Raw genomic sequence first — 20,345 nt, forward strand, 5'->3', positions numbered from 1 at the left:
CCCCCAGCACCACACATGAGGACCGTCTGAGATGACACAGATCCTGCCAGATGTTCTTACACATTGGATGACACAGGATTTGTAACTTTTGGCTTTACTTTCAGGAAGGAAAAAAAAAAAGACCCATGCCAGAAATTGGTGCGGTTTTTCTCTTCGGACAAGCCCAGGCATGCCCCAAGACACCAGCACTGGCTGAACCCTCTCTTCCTAGGCCGGCCTGCCACCAGAAAAGTTTGAAAATTTTAACCATGGTTTTGAAGGATCCAGAATAGAACTTTTAGTCTCTCAACCTGAGCAGAACAACAGTAAAGAAAAAGTTCTCTGCTCAATGTGTACCTGCAAACATGGGGCCCATTTTCTCTATGTGAAGATGGCAGGAAATCCCCCTGTCCCCAAATCCGGATGAATGTGACCCTTATCACTTTGAAAAAAGAAGATGCCCAGTGACAAGTCTCAAACCCTGGGACACACACTGAGCTGCCTATTTAACATATAAAAAGACCAGGTAGCCAGATTCTTCCAGCATCCTTCCATTACTACCTGTTATAGGGTAGGGCTGACATAACCGCCCTCTGCCCTAAACTCTCCAGCCCAGGGGCTGGGCTACACTTACCTCAGAGGCTTTTCCCTATATAATTCAGTCGTTCCAATTATCTGCCCCCTTTCTTTTACGCTTTGGGCTTTAGATTGCTGCACATGGTTCCTTTTCCCTGGCCCATCTCCATATGGGACTCAGGGTCATGTCTACTCAGGATTGGCCAGATTGTCTCTGCCTCTGAGTGTGCTTTTGTTTTGATCTATAATAAAAATTCTCTCCTTTACCATACCCAGAAGCTGCCATGTTCTTTCCTTTTCCTTTCTGTTTTTTTCCATTCATCTACAGGAGTACTTTAAACAGATTGCACTACAATACCCCTCAGGTATCACTGTTACTTCCTACCTGTTTTCCCAAGCCACTTTCCTAAACCTTACTCTATTCCCATTAGCATTATCTTATCCCTTTCTACAATTTATAGTCTTTGGTTATAATGACACATAAGGCCCCTTGTCTTCACATAAAGCCCACTACTTCCTTAGGTTTCTACATCTTTCTGTGAAGTCTGAGAGCCTATAAAATTTGAAATATTAATAAAATCCCTGTCTTCTCTCTTCCTACCTGTCACTTTTGGCTTAATTTGCACACCTCAGCTGGTAAGCTAGGATGCAAAGCCATTATTCCCTTCCTATGGCATAATAGGTAGTAACTTATTTTTAAAAAGGGTATTTGTGCTGTAAATATAAAAATTTCTAAAATGCTTATAGTGCTGAGTTGCTAAGCGATTATATTTATAGAAAATCAAAAATAAAACATGGCAATACTTATCATATATATCAAAACAAAATTCCAAATTTACAAGAAATCAGAATTTGTAGATTTAAGTGTTTACTTTTTAAATGCCTGAATGCTTACCCAGCCTTGAACATGACACTGTGTGTGATGGCCTTTATTCTAAGCATGAAGAAAAAAGGTGGACACAGGGTTTTTTATCTCTGGACAGTGAGCACCTACAGCCTGCAGCAAGGTTCTGGGAATTGTAGACAAAGCAGAGAAAGAGGAAACAGACCTACTCTAATAACAACCACCCTCTGCCTTCTCAGTCAGTGGTGAAAGATTAAGACAGATACTACAGACCCAGTTGGTATATTGGCTGCCCTGAACACATGAAGTCCTCTTTGGTTACTAGAAACCAAATAAAAGTAATTCATATGTAAATTAATCAAAATTAAATAAACCTAGGTGTGACAGGTGCCCTAGCCTGGGGAGGTGGAGGCAGGTAGATGCCTAGGATTTTTCCAGCAAGCCAATCCTTCCTAATTGGTCAGTTAGAGTACTGTGACTCTCATAAAAAGTACCTGAGGAACCATGCCAAGGATCGAATTCAAAACCCTAACAGACACACACACACACACACACACACACGAGAGAGAGAGAGAGAGAGAGAGAGAGAGAGAGAGAGAGAGAGAGAGAACTATATATTGAGTCCAGAATCCCAGAATCCATGGCATTTGGATTTATTGTAGACAAAGGTATTTCCCAACTAGCCAAAATCTGAGCCTGATGATCCACTCTCCATCTAGTTAGAAACAGTTAAATCAAACTTCGACATAGTCCACACTTAAAATCTCTAGGTGCTTCCAAGTGTGAATTTTAGGGGCAAGGAAATTGCCAGGACTTGCTTGCATGGAACAGAAAACAATGTTCTTCTCCCAGGAATATCCTGCTCTGGATTGTATTCCCCAAAATTAGTAAAATACCAACTCAGATCATCCCGCCTTCAGTAGAGGGTGACTTGTTTTTAACATGTAGGCTGAAATAAAGTACTTATGATCTATCTACAACACAGGACAAAGTAATTCATCAAAAGGGAGCATCTGCCCAATTTCATTATTTTTAAAATAAGCCAAACGTTATTCTGTAGTTCTGCCTATGACTCTGATTTGACTGACACCCTCTCTGCACATGTATGAAGAGTCACAAAAGACTCAGAAACACGACTTGAAGTCAGAGTAGCAGGAGAGTAAAACTATATTACAAGTCACCTGTTCCAGAGATATTCAATGGCACCATCAAGATTTTTAAGGGATGTCATAGCTATCTGTTGGTATTAAATCACTGGGGAGATCCTCAGAGTTAACTACTTTCTAGAGCTCAGATTCCTTTCACCCTGTCTCAATGCACTGCACATTTGCGACTCACTGACAATATTGGCCACAGTTAAACTAAACCTCTTAATGTTTTAAGATGTGACATATTCTTATATTCTTTAACCTGCTGTCAGTTCCAGTACAAAGACCTAAGTGTCACACAAAATGTGGTAATCAATTTTGGTGGCTAGGCTAGCATAAGGATAGCAGAGGACTGTTTGTTTCCAAGTATCAGAGGCTCCTGTATGAAATAGTTAACTAATTAACTTACAAAAAGCCGGCACCTCAACTTTCTAGTCACCAATGAAAGAAACTCAGCTTTGTTTATTAGTCTCTAATAGACTTAAATTCTCAGAATTAACTGCATATAACATTTGTCTTATTTGATTTCAACTTTGTGTTTGTTTGTTTGTTTGTCCGTTTGTTTTTCTAACATCAAAATTAGATATAAAAATGTAGTGGAAAATTTCCCCCTCAAGTTGGGAGGAGCTAAGGTGGGAGGAGTAAGGAGTGGAAGAGGAGGAGTAAGGAAAGGAAAAGATATGGAGGAGCCATGGTTGGCCATGCTTGTATCGAGAGCAGTCCAGGGTAACGACTTATATCAAGGTTAGATATTGGGACACATCTCTCATTATGTGAGCATCTTGTTAACTGAGCATTATCAAACATATAAAACCACTGGATAATCATTAAGCATTAGAGTCTCATTTCTACCGTGTGGATGGCGGGATGGTCTGAGCTTAGCCCAGCCTTCTGTAGACAGCATGGAAGATTAGCAAAGCCATCTCCCATGCTAGCATCTCATGGATGGCAGGGCTGGTGTCTCTGGTCACCTGAGCTGGTCGACTGAGCTACTAGCGGTGGCGGTGGCGTATCCTCAGGCCTAGGCTAATTGGGAAGATGGCGGCTGATTAAGAACAAGCCAGATTGAGTGCCGCAGATTTAAAATATTACCACAACATAAAAAGCTCAGGGATAATCTATAACCATTTTCAAAGTTCTTGAGTATATACATATTTCATCTATGTTGAAGATAACTATTTGTGAAGTAAGCATACTAAATTTTGTCTTCTTTTGAAAACACCAAAGGAAATCTAAAGATTGAAATGTTTGGAATATAAACAAAAAGCCAAAGCACAATGTTTAAGTTACAGAGCTCAAAACAGAAGGATGACTCTTGAATATATTGGGCTCTCTGTTGAGTTGAAGGATTTACACAGTCAAGCTCCACTGGTTCACTTGGGAGTTACTCTTTATATTATTTTTTCTTTTATTCTTCAAGAGGAAAACTCTCCCCCCCCCAACCCCCCCACCCCCATTCTCCGACCCAAAGATCATGGCTTTCAAGCAACAACCTTCTTTTGACACTGAGTTACAGGAGCTTCTCTCAAAGAGCAAAATCAAACAGACAAAATGTTTAAAATGCTCAGTACACTAGATTCTTGCCAGAGAGCTTTTATATACTGGAGTCAGCTAAGGCATTCGCAACATCAGAAAGAATCCAAGAACGTGGACCATTGAAAGGCATCCCTCAGAATTCACATCTGATGTCACAATACCCTAGCAGATGTGACACACTGTTTTCTAAGGAAAATATTTCCAGTACCATTAGATTGGTAAAATGCTATACACTATTATTCTTGCTTAAACTATTATGTGCATTTGTCTTGTGAAAGCCGAGAGAAGGAACTGACTCCCAATAATGCCTCTCATATGCTTTCCTCTTTAGACATTTACCAGATGAATTTGCAAATTGCCCTTTCTAACTCTATGCTAACTCTATGAAGAACTGAGTTGGAATTTTGATGAGGATTGCATTGAATCTGTAGATTGCTTTCAGCAAGATGGCAATTTTTACCACATTAACCCTGATAATCCATGAGTAAGAGAGATTTTTCCATTTTCTGAGATCTTCTATTTCTTACTTCAGAGACTTGAAGTTCTTGCCATACAGACCTTTCACTTGCTTGATTAGAGCCACACCAAGGTATTTTATACTATTTGTGACTATTTTATATTATTTGTGAAGTGTATTGTTTCCCTAATTTCTTTCTCAGCCTGTTTATCCTTTAAGTAGATGAAGGCTACTGATTTGTTTGAGTTGGTTTCATATCCAACCACTTTGCTGAAGTTGTTTATCAGGTTTAGGAGTTCTCAGAAAGTAACTTATACAGATATTTGCCATAAAAGGGGCAGTGAATATGTATTCTTACCAAAAGTATGTGAAGCAAGGTTTTTAAGGAGATGAAACACAAGCCAAGAGTCTAAATAAGATGTAACATACAAAAGGGCAAGAATAGCCTGTGTGTCTATGAAGCAGTCCATGATCAGTGGATAATCAGCACATCTAAGTCCTTACTTAGCCCAAGCCTGCAGAGGGTCAGAATGTCACTACCTACACATAGTTCCCATAGCAGAACAAAGTCTCCTCTACCTGTCCACTAAATGCCACAGCTTCTAGCCATGGCTGACTTCAAATCTGAACATGATTCACTAATGAATAATTCTCTCTCATAAAGGAAGGAAGTTAATGGGAAATAAATGCCTGGTTTTATGGATCCCAAATATTGCGCTGCCTTCCTCTAAGCACCAGCCTTTGCTATCTAGGCACTACACTATGTAAACAGCAGTGTGTGGTTTTAGTTTGCTTGTGACACCATAAATATTGGCATACCGAACATGTGCTTCCTGCCATGAATTCTGAACTCTCTCTCCAGGGTCTGCTTCTGTTTTGTCCACATGCCAGAGCTACAAAAGGCTTTCCCATAATCTCATATGTTCAGAGCTGAGAAAATCAACTTCATTTCCAAGGAGGAAGAAAACATATCCTTCAAGTGGTTTTAAAATAGACAAACATAAAAACCTTTTACAATATTTTTTTCATTCTAGAGGATAAATTTGAATTGTCAATTTCAACACTCCAGGGCACAAAGAAAAACTAAAACTAAGAAGAAAAGACCTGAGTTGCATCTTATGTTAACTGGAAACTTCAGAAAGGGAAGAGAATCCAAAAGTTAACATTTTTGCAAATAGACTTTCGGTAGATCATGCTCTTCCCTGAACAAATCAACTAAAATGAAGTACTATCACAAAGTTCACAGTTTAAAAGTGTTTTTTTCCTGGAAATAATGCATTTCTGTTTTCTGGTTGAGGAAATGATATTTTAAGTAGTCATCATTATAATCTGCCCATTGGGTTCTTTGTTGATCAATTTTATTCAGTCTAAGCAGAAAGACTGAGGTCATCCTATGGGTCCCCTTTTAGTTCCTCAAAATGAAGCCAGACGGTAGTTACACCTCTTAGTTGTGAAATAAGGCATATGACTTAAAGATCGCAGTGATGGCTTAGGATCCCAGAAGCCAGCAGCACAGCAACAAGGCAGGCTGTGCTGTGCTATGTGTTATTTGTATTTTACTCAAGACTTACTGTCTGAAGCACTGCACTAACAATTAGTCAATGTTTTATTGACTGACACTTAAAAGTTGTGGAAGATAAGAACCATTGATAATTCAAATCCACAATAACACACACACACTGTTTACATAACAATAAAAATGTGTATCACCTGACAGTGAGCTATAAAAATCAAGATCAGGAAGAATGCATAGTCCCTAGCATTTCTTGATGCATAACGACTATAGAAGCCAGAACCTTGTCCATTGCTCTGTATGGAACTTACCCCTCTGCTTGTCTCCTATGTCCTAAAAAAACATGCCAGTATTAAAAACAAGACATTTCCTCCTCTCTCTCTCTCTCTCTCTCTCTCTCTCTCTCTCTCTCTCTCTCTCCCTCCCTCCCTCCCTCCCTCCCTCCCTCCCTCCCTCCACTCTGGGAACACACTGATATGTTTCTGTTTTAAACCTCGAGATCTTGAACCCTTACTTGGCCATTCTCCAACACCTCTCATCTCACTGAAATAGTCATATTTTTATTCTCAAGTTCATTTTCACTGGTCACCTATTCTTGATTCTGTTGCTTTTCAAACTTTTCTACTGACCCTTGGCTTCTTCCACTTCCTGTTTCAAGGCAAGTACTCCCTTGACCTGGACTGCTACCTCTTCCTGGGGATTTCTCCATGCAATTTCTTGCTCTGTTCCCTGAGCGGCACTCATGTGTCTTCATCTCTATTCAAGAAGGAGTTAGATTAGCTCATAATTTGACTTCCTGGATGATATCCACTAGGTTTTTCTCTGAAGATAGAAAAGTGTTCTTCCTTTTATGCCTTGGACTTCTAGTGAGCATTCCTTTATATCTACTTCAAATGTCACTGTCAAAACAAGTTATACTTTATACAAAGTGTATTCCTATGTCTTAAAAATCTTCCTCTACCTCTGATTCTACAAGGTACTGGTGTTGACTATTTTCCCAAGCCTTTTGCTCACAGCCTGCTTCAACAACATAACTCCATTTGAAAACAAGCTTGCTATTGTCTCAAGTACACCCAATACTATGGCAATGTTTACCCTGAATAAATACTCATGGCAAATCTCTCTGTACTTTCTTTTATTCTTTTCTTTTTGTTGTTGTTTTGTATTTTGAGGGAAGGTTTCACTCTGCAACCTGGGTAGCCTTGAACTTACTCAATCTCCAGCCTCAGCTCTCCTCGTCCTGACATTATAGATGTGTACTATCATGACTGGCCTCAGATGTGTATCTTACATCCTCTTTTGGGTATAAATGAATTGCAGGCACCAAGTAAACTATACGGATTATAAAAGTCCACTAAGGGCCCATGCAGTGATGACTGGGTACCCAGAATAGCATTTTGGAAGATGAAGATAGATCTTTAAATTGTCAGAGTCTAGTAGGAGGGTTTTATATAACCAGGGTCATACCCTTAAAGGATACAGCAGGAAACAAGTACCTTTATTTCCCTCTATTCTGTATTGCAGACATACACTTCCACCATCATGTACTGCTCCCTATCAATGGCTTAAAAAAATGGGTTTGCCCAGTCATGGGTGAGAATTCCTAAATCCATGAGCCAAATAAAACGGGTTCCTTAATAAACTGATTATGTAGAAAACTGCTTTAGTGGCAACAAGTTGAGTAACAAAGGCTAATTACTTTTTCATCTTCCACAATGCTCTGCATTTACATTTCAATCCACAGAGTTTGTATCCACAGACAGCATGCAACTTCATAAAGGAGGTGAGGCCATAACTCAGATGTTGTGTACAAGATCACAAACATTTCCAATCTAAGAGAAAAATCTTAGAGTTTTTTGATGTTATTGTTTTCAAACTCATGACTATCATTTAAAAAGGGAAAGAAAGAAAGAAAAGAAAGAAAGAAAGAAAGAAAGAAAGAAAGAAAGAAAGAAAGAAAGAGAGAAAGGAAGAAAGAGAGAAGGAAAGAAGAGAGATGGGGAAAAAGAGGAAAGAAAGGAAGGAAAGAAGGAAGAAGGAAGGACAGGAGGGAGGGAGGGAGGGAGGGAGGGAGGGAGGGAGGGAGGGAGGGAGGGAAGAAGGAAGGAAGGAAGGAAGGGAGGAAGGTAGGGAGGAAGAAAGGACGGCCGAGTCAGTCATACACAACATAGACATGGTAGTATCCACCACTTATTTTTTCTTAAAACGTGGGAACCAGAACACTTATTTTGTCTGTTAAATTTCTAATAGCAACACTTAAGAGTAGCCAGTATGATATTATGCTGTCAGTTGTCAAAAGCTAGAAAAGTTCATTTATTCATTGTGTTTTTTTGTTTGTTGGTTTGTTTGTTTTTACAATAGGTAACTTACACATTTGCTTCCTTTAAAGCCAAGCAGAACTTAGGGATGCCAGAGAATTAATATATGCTTATAATCAATGTAAAAATTTTTGGACATCTTCTGCTCATTCTGGTGCCCACAAGTATGCATGGCTTCTTCTGTCCACCTAATGTGAAAGGTTTATGTCACCACCTTTCCAGGGCCCGTATTCTGAACCAGTCTGACAGAAACATCAGGCTAAATTTCAAAGAAGGAGAAGGAATGTACTAATGCAGAAAGAACAGTCTACTCAGAGGAAGACAATCAGGAATAGATCTAAGATCTAATTCTCCAGGAAGAAAAAACAATGTCATATAAGGTTGGTTATATGATGTTAAATTCAAGACAAGCAGAGTCACAGAGACCGTAAATCATAACTGCTGTTGGATTTCTATTTTACACGACTGTAGTTATAAGTCTACTTTTGTAAGCCAGAACAATTATTTTATAATTAGTTTAGACATGTCTGAGCCCAAAAGGAAAATTTCAATTTTAGTCATCATATTTTCCATTCATAGAACACTGTTACTAAAAAGTAGGCCAATTCAACTTCTCACACATAATGGACAAAAGGCATGGACCAAATCTTAGGTGATTTCAAGCTATACTATAAAATAGCAGTTGTGAGATTTCATGTGCTAGACAAAAGCAAACACACAAACAGCCAAGTTTATCCCCTTAATCTCAAGGTACAACACAGGCGCGACCCTATAAAACATCACATACAGCCCTAAATTTGGACAGCAGATCTATCACTTAAACATCTAGTAAATGACCCAATTTGTTTACATGGCCCTCTAGCTTTTTATGGACTTTCCATAAAGAAGTTATTACATCCATTGCCTTTATTTTGTTTAAGAGTGTTTGAATGAGCCCCAGAACCACAAGGTAGTTAAACAAGCCGTGCTTAGATGGCTGTGGTCTCATATAATTCACCACTACCGGGGAACTTTGCAGAACAGTGTTTGTAGTTTGAAAACGCTGCACATTCCCACATGCCAAAAGTATTTCCTGTGCTTTATACCATTTGAAATGTTCGGCAGATATAGCATATGAGGCTCATTGCCCCATGTATGTTTTTCCCCAATGATAAGTGTGGCATTTACACTTCTTCCAGAAGGCCCATACCTCCAAGGGTTTTCGCTATGCTGGACTAACCATGCTGAGGAGGCTGCGGAGGAGGACTGCAAGGGAAATGGGAAATCCAGACAAGCTAATTGGTTTCCTAAGATGTAAATGCAGGCTCTAGAAGGAAATCATTTTAAAGCAGTTAGCTTAATGGGTTGCCCAACTGATGCCTATTAAAAGTTATCGGTACAGATTAAAAATGAATTTCCACCAGGAAAGAAAAACTCTTTTTAAGACATAGAGAGATTATGTAATTCCTTATTTCATGTGCTTAATCATGCCTTTAAACCTCAAGTCTGCAAATATGCTCAAGAAAACAGAAATGAAAGTTACTCTTTAATGATTTACTGTCACCAATTAAGTTTCTAGATTAGCCTCTCAATATCCTGGCCAGATCTCAACCTGTAGTGCTATGCTATTTTTAGTTGGCTGCTTCATGTGGTAATAGTCAAGACAATTTTGACCACAATGACCAATTCAGAGCAAGATTCTGCTACAATCATTATCTGTATCTCTACAGGATAGACATTTGTATCAGAAGCTATGAAAATGCCCGTGCTGTGTATGATGTGTGGTCTTGGTACTGTGAGGCTCTTCCTGTGCTTGTGGAATGTCAGCAAGAGCACAGTGAACTGTTTGCATAGACTGAGACACTATTGCATGCAACTTAATTAGATTATTGTCATCGTTGTCATCATCATTATCATCATCATCATCATCAACATCAACACGAACCACACACTCCAAGTGGCCCCCAGGTCACCTCTCTTTCAATTCAAGTTATATCACATTTTAATCTTTATACAATGCCTAAAAGTCACTCTAATGAATTCAGATTTATTTATTAGTGATCCTTCTTTTTACTGTTATTAATGGAAACAGGAGCCTTACCCATGCTAAGTGTATTCTTCAGTGATCTGAAGGCAGGTCACACTTTACCAAGCATTACTGTGGACTTATGGTGCTTCTCAGGTTCTTAAACAATATGAACCTCAACCCCCATTATCAAGTCTAGGTTTAAAATAGAAGTCAGATGTAAACGCTTTGTATTGTCCCCTTTTCCCAAAATCAGCAAGAAAGCACCAACTAAGAAAATAGACATTTCTAGCCAGCCTGGTCTACATAGTAAGTTCCAGGACAGCCAGGGCTGTGTAGAAAAATAATGTCTCATACCCTACCCCAATGAAAGATGAATATTTCTTTCATCTCCTCTGTTCGCATCTTGCTCACATCTCAAGCAAATATTCCTCAATGCACTGATTGTAAACACCCTCTGCTGCCATAGAAGGGGAAATTATGGAACTTTAATATCTCTCAATTTACATTTCTAATCACCCTATCTATGAGCATGTGTGGCAGTATGGGATATAAGCTGTGATTTATACCTCAGTAGAGAGAAAATATAAAGGATACAACTGTTAGAAGACAGATGTTCTTATAAATACTCAGCAAAAAAGAACAGACAGAAACAGTGTGTCATGGAAGTCTAACTTCTGTTGTCGATGGCGTCTCATCTATTTTGTGATGCAAGGGCAGGTGCAGTGGACAGCTGGACATATTTAAGCCATCTTACAAACACTGAAACACTTAAAATAGCATCCACCCGAGGAGCAAGGATTTCCTGGAGTGCAAACAATATAGCCTCAAATAGTGGCAACACACCAACACAGCATACTCACCATAATTTAGTCATTTCTAGTCCTTAACCATCATAAGATAGTGTAAGCACTGTTATATATACAGGGCCCAGAATGAACCTCACCAGAGAACTGATTTGGCAAAGGCATCTCAGAAGGATTAATGTTTTAAATATTAATAACTTGAATATTAATAACTTGAATTCCTGTTCCCTTAAAAGTATTAAGGCTGTAGTCCATATTTAAGAGACAGCTTCATTATACTGATGGCCTGTAACAGAAGCCGCCTCTTGTCAACCTCTCAAACCCTCCCCCAGCCGCCTTCTGCATGCCATCTATTTCATGAATGAAGTGTGAAAATAGCTCTTTGTTTACATAAAGGAGGCAATACAGAACAGTGTGAAGTGGGTAGGGCTTGGGAGCTAGAGCAGAGACTATGCAGCTTGCTCATGCAGCCAATTCAGAATATCCCTAACTACTGAGAGAGCCAAAGACTTCAGGCAATGGGCAATTAACTATGAACACCAAAGGAGACCACTGTCTCTACATGCTTGTTTAGAAAATAACGAAAAACAGTGATTTGCAGCTGAATTGTAAATGAGACAACAACTTTATCTTTCACTGGGTTGACTGCCAGGGCTGCAGGAAGCAAACACTGAAACCAGCATCAAGACTTCAAATACAGGACAACTTTCTACCCTTCCAGCCTGTGCTCTAGAATGTAGACTGTTCTTGCCTCTGTTGTTTTGTTCAGGCTCTTCCCTCTGTAGTATGTTTTCCCAAGACTCATTTCAAATCAATTTAGTTTATTCTTAAAGGAACATTTCTCTTTGAACCTCCTATCCAGACAAAATCAGCCATTCAGATGAAGAAACTGAGTATCATCAGTCCTTTTCATCCCTATATGATTGTTGACACAGAGCTGATAGGTAAAGGATGGTTCTGCCAACCTTCTGCAGCAGGACAAGGACAATAATGGCACCAGCACTCAGAAAGACAAAGCAGGAGGATGGGGAGTTTAAAAACCAGCCTGGGCTACAATAGTGAGGTCAAGACCAGCTTGAACTACAAAGCAAGACCAGATGTTTAAAAGGAAGAGGGAAGAAGAAGAGTGGAAGGCGCAACAAGTTCTTCCAGCAGAATTCCAGCACCTAGAGCCGAGCAAGGCACAGAGCACATGCTTTTTTTATTTTCTGATTAAAAGTGATGTCCTAATAAAGCATACAAGATCTGTTTTATAAAGACAAGGTACGTGACTCCAAGGCCTATCTTGGAATTAGATTTAAGTAGAGTCTTTCACCAGCTGTGGAAACTCCACTAAGCTATCTGTTTAATACCTACCTCATGGGGTGCTTGCAGATGGTTGATGGACTGCGTACTTTCAAACATGGAGTACAAATACACTCTCTGTCAGGTACTCGTGGGAATTCATAAAGCTTCTCAACATGAGAGACTTACAGAGCCTCTAAGACCCATCCCCTGGACTGTGGGTACTGTGCCTTCTTGGTGGCTTTTATAGGCTTATCAATGCACAGTAGACACTCCAGCAATGGAAACTCGTGACCTTGAACTTACATTCGTGTGCCTCTTGGAGTTGGGGGACTGGATTCCTCATGAGGTGTGAGGGAACATACATTTGACTGAGAAATGACTCAATTACAATTGGAAAGGGATAAAGCCTGGTACACAAGCATCATTGTTCGACACTTAGAAGAATTACCACAGAACACACTCAAAAAAGCAAAAGCAGTTGAAGATAGCTTTGGATGACACCTGAGTGGCAATCAAGACCATTGTCCAAAGAGGAGGCAATGCCACCTCCAATGGGCCAAAATAACATCAATGAGGCCAGACATCTAAGGTGATGTGATGGTAATGGCATAAATGTAGAAAATATTCAGGATGTACAAAAATACCACATTTAAGGACACAGCTTTCATGTTACTACTCTCCATCTGACATCTCATGTGTATAGTTTCCAGAGACTTTGTGCTCAAATTTAGTAATTTCAAAACACAAATTTTAATAAACTAAATCTTCAACAAAATAACACACTGTGCTTTCTATAGTTCACCAAAAGATTGACACCTTAAAAAAACCATACAATCCCCTTGTAGAACCAAGCTTGCTAATGGCAAACATCCGTTCATCACTGTCAGTTACTGAACTGAAATATTAAACACTGAAATATTATAAACTAAATTATTATAAACTGAATACATACTGAATTATAAACTGAAATATTAAAAATAACTCACCTAGCAGTTTACTTGCTTGGTGTGAAGCTCTGAAACTGGATGGTAAGAATTTTTAAAAGCAGCCTTTTATTTGCCAAACTGCCCCATGTTTATACAGCAGAATTATCAGAGTATGTAATAGCCAGACAAACTGATCTATGAATTGAATGGGTTCATTATGAAGCTGTTTCTTTAATGCTCTTGTAAACTGAACACAATGCAAAACACAATACCTTCTTATATGAAAAATGCTGTAAAATGTATCGCACTCTGACAATGCAATACCATTGTCCTAACTGATTCTAATATAAGGAAAATTGCATCATCATATTAGCAATTGGCTATTGATCTGTTCATACCTTACAGGGGATGTCTTCTCTCTAAGGCCTCACCTACTTTTCCTATCAGTGGATCCTAGGATTGTCCCAGGTCAAACATCATCAGCATAGTACTGCTTATATATTCTAGCATTTTAAGGTACAAGCTGTCTATGAGCCAAAGCACAAAATAAAAAGCGTTCCAATTTTGCTGGCTTCTCATCTACTTACCATTCTCAGGAGTCTTGGTTCATATCAAATTGCCATCCTCAGCAAACACAACACATGAACATAAACAAATAGCACTTTTAAGAGAGAAGCCAACATCATATCTAGAAAACTTACCCACTGTTGGTACACCATACTTGGGGATTGGTAGGTTCACAAATATTGTCAAGTAGTATTCTGATCTGTCCCACCATTTTCATATTTACCTTCCCACATGGAAAGGGCTAAACACTATGGAAGGCATCTTTCAAAAGGACTTACTTCTGTAGAAGATGCCACGATCTTGCTTTAATAAGGCACCTCATACCTAGAACATTTCACAGATACTTAATGAGCACTCTAATCCAGGTGCCATAGCTCCTACAGAGAACAAATCAGACTAGACCCATGCTCTCAGAAACTCAGACACTATAACAAGAGAGGGAAGAACAGACAATTAAAAGAAAAGGAGAGAAAAGAAAAGAAAAAAAATCAAGAAACAAGAGGAATATATCAAAGCATGGAAAATTCTATGCAGCTAATTATGCTATTATATTTGACAAGGCAGGAAAATTGACTAGTTTTGACTGAAGGGTCAGCAAAACCTGTCCTGGGAGAAGTTGTGTCTAATATCCATGACAGGAAGTTACAAGTTATACAAAGGAATAGTGGTTACTATTTTCCAGGGGCTCAGACAGACAGCTAAGCCACTGGAGTGCCTATGTCTGCCTAAATATCTCTTCCAGGGAAAATCCTTAAAAGGGGAAGCCAAATGGTTGCAAGAAGGTAAGGAGTAACCAAAATAAACCACACCCCTTCTTCATCCTCGGTCCCTTCAGTAAGTTTACCTACAGTCTCTGCTAAGTTTTCCACAGTGTCAGAAAACTTTGCTATTGGCATGATAGAGACACTGACCGCTCAGCTCTGAGACCGAGAGTTAAAGGAGCTTTTTCCAGACTTGGGATTGTGCCAGGCAGCTTTGAATGGCTGGACCCTTTGTGCTGGTGGAAGAGTAGACTCACTACGAACATTTCACCACTTTAACAGAATAGCATAAGACCTAGGGCACATTAATAGGAAATTATCCCGTAGACAGACTCATAGGAAAAAGGAATGGGTCGAGTTTTACCCACAGTTGAAGCCAGATGTGGAGATAAATGCACAGCACAGATTGTTTAATAAGTGAATTAGCAATTACACAAGGAATACAGAGATATTTGAGCTACAGACAAAAGTTTCAAATGAATGACTGAAAACATTAAAATAAGAATAATTTAATGAAGGAACTTCATTCATGACATGGTATTTTGACTGACACAAAACAAAGCTCTGGGGACAACTCTAGCTTGGAAATATTTGATTTGTGGGTGTTTTATGTAAATTAATATACATCAAATTATCAAAACTTTTATGTAAGAGACATGAAACTTTATAGCTAGAACTAACAATTTTAACATTACAGACATTACAAGCACAAAGGCAGAAGTGAGTGTAAGACAGGTGAGAAGGAGATTTCAAGAAGGTGAATAAGACATGACATGGGGGCGTGGCTTAGCTGACTGAGAAAGCTATGCCACTCAGGCTGTATCAGTCAGGCTGGAACTGCTAAGAAATCTCAGTTCCCATCCCAGCATCTGTTTAAAAGGGCTTAACACATTCCATGCCCATCTGCAAAGCTTCCACAGGGTCTTTGTACTTTTTGAATGCCATTTAAACTTAATGTAATGTATATCTGATTCAGTATAGACCCTAGCAGTTGGTACAGAACTTCCAAAACCCATCTATTGGAAGGAAAGGACTACACTCATCATTACATAATTGTTCTTTACTTATTCAGCTGCCTCAGCTCTCTCATACAGAACAGAACCATAGGAGGAAGTTTCTTCTTAAAGCTCATAAATAACAAAAATAAATGTCATGAAGGTCACACTCCAAAACTTAAGGACTGTCTTGAAGAAAAGTCCCAGTCGGAGCCTGTATACTGTAGGGCATCTTTCTAAAGACTGTGATCAGTTTGTTCACAAAAGAGCTTCCAGGCTCCTATCTGAAGGGTAAAATGTGGGCTTGATTAGGTGCAGGCATGTGGCAGCAATGTAAAGAGCTAGCACTAAAAGAGGGACCAAGCATTCCAAAGCCTTTTGAGTGGACCATTCTCCCCAAGGGAACTTGCCCAAAGAACCATGAAACTCCCCTTAGGAAAGAGCATATGCAGTAACTATAGCTCATAAATGAGCCCTCATAAAGGCAAACTCTAAGTCAAAACCCAAGGTGGTTAGGGAGAACTAGCACAGCAAGAAGAAACTTCAGATTAGGGGTCAGTTAAAACCACTTACATAAGACAAGTGAAGCATCCATCCACTGGTAGTTTTGTTATTGGTATCTATTTGCTACATCTGGTGAACAAACTCCTTTCTTCTTATTGCTTCTGAATATCCATGTAATTCCTCCTATTGGAACTCAGTAGAAGAACTTCAGCACCTCACAGTAGACATAGTTATCTGGAGCCTGTGCTTGCCAACGTAAGTATTTCCTCCTAGTGTTTAACAGCCAGATGTCTTCCAAGAGAGTAAAAGTTATTTTTCAATTCATTTCCTCAAGGAAAATCTAGAAAGCTTTGCTTCATATAGGAGCCATCAGGGTATGAAATAACAATAGGAATGAAAAAGAGCTGGGGTAGGTTTCACTGGGATAGCGCTTATCTAAAACTTGTGAGGCCTGAGTTCCATCACTGACAATGGGAAGAAAAGATAAAAGTATGTTACATTCAAATGCTAAGAGCTATAAACTTAAAATGGGAAACAAACAAACAAACAGCAGTCAAGTAACTAGTAACTGGGTAAATGCTGCTAATTCCTAATTTTGAGTCATGTCCATATACTCCATTCTAAGTGTGCATATCTAGCTTCACTATGGAACAGATATAGTACCCGATTTCCACTTATGATATCAAATTATTATGGAAACTAGTCAGTCATAGGAATATAAGCACCATGGAGAGGAAGGAGCTCTTGAAAACAGGACCAATCTCTTATGATCACAAAACCAGATCAGTTTGAACACTTTGTGTTTGACCCTTGGAAGGCCTTTACATGCATCAAGTTGACCCCTGGCATTGTCTAAGGGAACTAACTGTTAAGAAGGTTCATGCCTACAGAACCAATCACCAACACAAAGAGCAACAGGGCAATCAAAACTCAAACACAACCCTATAGGAGGGTAGAAAATAACCAGTGTAAGGAAGTGGCACTTTGGGAAGTCAAAAAAAAGGAAAAAAAAATCTGCTGTTATTCCAAGAAATCTGGTCACATTCCAAAGGGCTCTTCTTCCACACCCACCTGTAATCCTCAAAACATGAAACCTACCCTAAGTGTAAAAGTCAACTTGAGCATGTGCAGAAAAATAGCTCTATATTGCCCCCTAGTGTTAGATAGTACTACCTCTCTTAGTCTGGAAACTATAAGGTGAGTAGTTCCTCTGCTCTCTACTTCCTGCTGCCAACCCTCCAAAGAGCTAAACATAGCCAAATCCTCTGCCTGCAGATTAGGAAACAACAACGAGACTATTTTTAGCATCATGCATCTTAGGAATGAGAATGGCCCAGCATCAGATGGCACCAGAATGTGTGTGGCCTGACTTACTGAACTCCCATCTTCTGAGAATGTGAAGCTACCCAGTAGCTAGCTGCAGTCAGTTGAAAGCTCTGGGGCTCATTGCAAAGTGATGATAGCATGTGGATCAGAAGACAGGACTGCAAGAAAAAATCAAAATGATGCAAGAGTAGCAAGGAGTATGGGGGATGCTGGGACCCAGCAATAGGAGATGAGGGACCAGAAATAGAAAGGAGCATTGTGCAGTGATAAGTTGAAGCTATGTTGCTATGGAGATCTAGAAAGAAGCAATATTTTAAACTAGACATTTATTTTGTATTAGAAAGTACAAAGGTTGGTTGGATTTGCTTCCTGCCTGGGTATAGCTGGTGTTGTGGCTCCTTTGATCTCAGGTCTCTGCAGGCCCTATGATTATAGATAGATCACTAGGCTGCCCTTTGATCAGTAGTTCAAGAGCCTTAAGGTGCCACATGCCATCACACTAGCCAGAGGTAAGGAGCAAGCATAACAGTAAATGCCATGCTATATCCTGGCCCAGCAACGCATAGGAATGATGAAGAGTGTATATGTATTTTTAGACTTTGTTTTAAGATGAGTACTTTATAGAGTTGAAATCCAGATGTGCCTTGAAGCATCCCCTATATATAGAAAATGCCACTGAGTGTTAAGCAATGCTTGTATTCCATCTTCATTTCCCAAATGTCTCTTGAAGGTGTCTTACCTGGCTCATGAAGCTGCATTGTAAACAGATGACAAAGTAGAAAAACATGTATATTTCTTTTCAAATAGGAGCAAGAACCTCCACTTGTAAACAGGGTATTTAATATTCCAGTTTTAGACAGCCTACATTAGCGTTGTGGTTTCATGTGTGGTATAAGATTTCTATTTACAAAAGAGCCTCAAAAATTGCTTTATAATGGTAGATCAAGAGCAAAAGAGTTTAGAAATTGAATGATGTGAATCATATGGGGTTCAGAGGCTAAGCAAATTACACACCCGAAGCTTCCCTGGACTTATGAAAGAAGCTTTTCTCCAGCTCTGTGCAATCCCAGCCCAGGGGAACTTGCATCTGAAAGTTTTCTAAACATTTCAGGTACACTTGAAAGCTGAACGTAATTCTCATTTCCTATGCAGGATTAAATCGCTTCCAACACACACAAAATAGTCATTCATGAACACGTACAAAAAAATACACCACCAAAAGGTGAGGACTTCAGGGCACAAAGGCACGCTTTAAAAAAAAAAAAAGTGCAAGAGAAAAACCATAACCAATCCCTTTGAAAATGTCCAAGTGGCCTCTTGACCTCTCTATTTCTCACCTAATTCTTTATTGGTGCCTGCCTTCCCATATACAGTGTTTCAATTAAGGACTCTGATACCTTTCCTGAATTGTCCATTCTTAAACGCCCCCCCATACCTGCTTAAAGTCAAACCTGCCACGACTCATTCATTTTGAGATTTCCTCTTAAAGGCAGTTCTTTTACTTGTAACTCCGGCCATATGCCACCTAGCAATGTGGTCACAGCTGGCTTTTCCAATCCTTTCCATAGCTCATGCATCCTCTCCAATATGAGGTTGCGGGGCACTCCCCGCTCGCTCTACCCAGTGAGCTTCGGAAGTTGCAAACTCCTGAAATCCACACCCACCCCCTGAAAGTGCAAGCAGACTCACGAGACTCCCATCTGCAGCGCCAGAGTCGCGACCATCAGCTCCTGGGCTGGAAGACCCCACATGCCACGCACAATGCCAACCGGAACGCACAGAGAGACGCGGGAAGGGGGGGCGAGACTCACCGTTCTGCTCCTTGTCGCTGGAGAGCTGCAACTTGCTGCTCAGGTTGGACTCAGCCCGAGTCCCCGTTCTCTGGCCGGCCAGGGCAGATGTCAGCAGGAGGAGGCCGAGGAGGAGCATTTGGCTGACTGGGGCGAGGGCTCACTCGCGGCGGGCACTGGGGAAGCGACGACTCCAAGGCTCAGTCCAGCCGGGGGAAGGCTGCGCTGCGGTGGAAGCGCCTGGCCGGCTCTGGCAGCGGAGAATCGCAGGGTAGTTTCCACATAATCCCATCCAAAAGTTTTTCCTAGAGCCCTCTTCTGTGTCTCCAGTTTTTGAAAAGGATCAAAGCAAAACCTGGACCTGAACCAGTTTCCCAAGGTTTAAACAAATCCTGAGCTGTGCCGAAGTGCGGAGGGTGGGGGAGGCGAGGGAGGAAAGGGGGGGGGGGGGCGCGGGGGGAGCGGCGATGAGTCGTGGCGACTTGCTGGGAGCACCTGTCAGTTTGGGGGACAGGACGCAGACGAGGACTCGGGGTCCCGCCGAGCCAGACTGGAAGCCAGGTCAGAAGCGAGGCGAGCACCTTAGGATCAATGACAAAAGCTGCGGATCGGGGCGGCCGGCGGCGCCCCACCCCCACCTGGGGGGAGGGGACCGTGCCCTGCGAGTGCCGCGCGGGTCCCGGGCGGGCAGGGAGGCCGCGGGGGCGACTCCGGGCTGGCCCGGACCCACCGCGGAGCCGCCTCCTTGCTGCAGTCGGCGGCCACCGAAGTTCCCTCGGGTACGGGCGAAGCGCTGCAAGAAGCCGGGAGAGTTTGGGCGGCTCGGAGTTCCGAGCGCTCGGATGCCTGCCCTAAGCCAGGGCAGAACGCAGGGCTGAGGAACCGTGGCTGCTAAGCACACGCTGCGCTGGGAAGGCCTGGCTGGCCGGGAAGACCTCACTTGTTCCCTCCCCGTCTCCACTTTCCCCCAGCGGGCGGCGCGCGGGGCGCGGAGCGGGCGGCCGGGC

The 20,345-nt window shown here is 41.0% G+C and overlaps 1 protein-coding gene across 1 annotated transcript in view; it reads right to left on the reverse strand.

The window, feature by feature from the left end:
* The window catches only part of Pdgfc (platelet derived growth factor C), a 175,379-nt gene extending 155,902 nt beyond the window's left edge, over positions 1 to 19,477 (reverse strand). Inside the window, exon 1 of the mRNA XM_028754936.1 lies at positions 19,360 to 19,477. Within this exon, the coding sequence (XP_028610769.1) occupies positions 19,360 to 19,477 (118 nt within the window). The remainder of the gene's footprint in view (positions 1 to 19,359) is intronic.
* Positions 19,478 to 20,345: the final 868 nt, after the last annotated feature.

The sequence above is a fragment of the Grammomys surdaster genome, unplaced genomic scaffold, assembly GCF_004785775.1.
Source record: "Grammomys surdaster isolate TR1022 unplaced genomic scaffold, NIH_TR_1.0 126039, whole genome shotgun sequence".
Lineage (NCBI taxonomy): Eukaryota > Metazoa > Chordata > Mammalia > Rodentia > Muridae > Grammomys > Grammomys surdaster.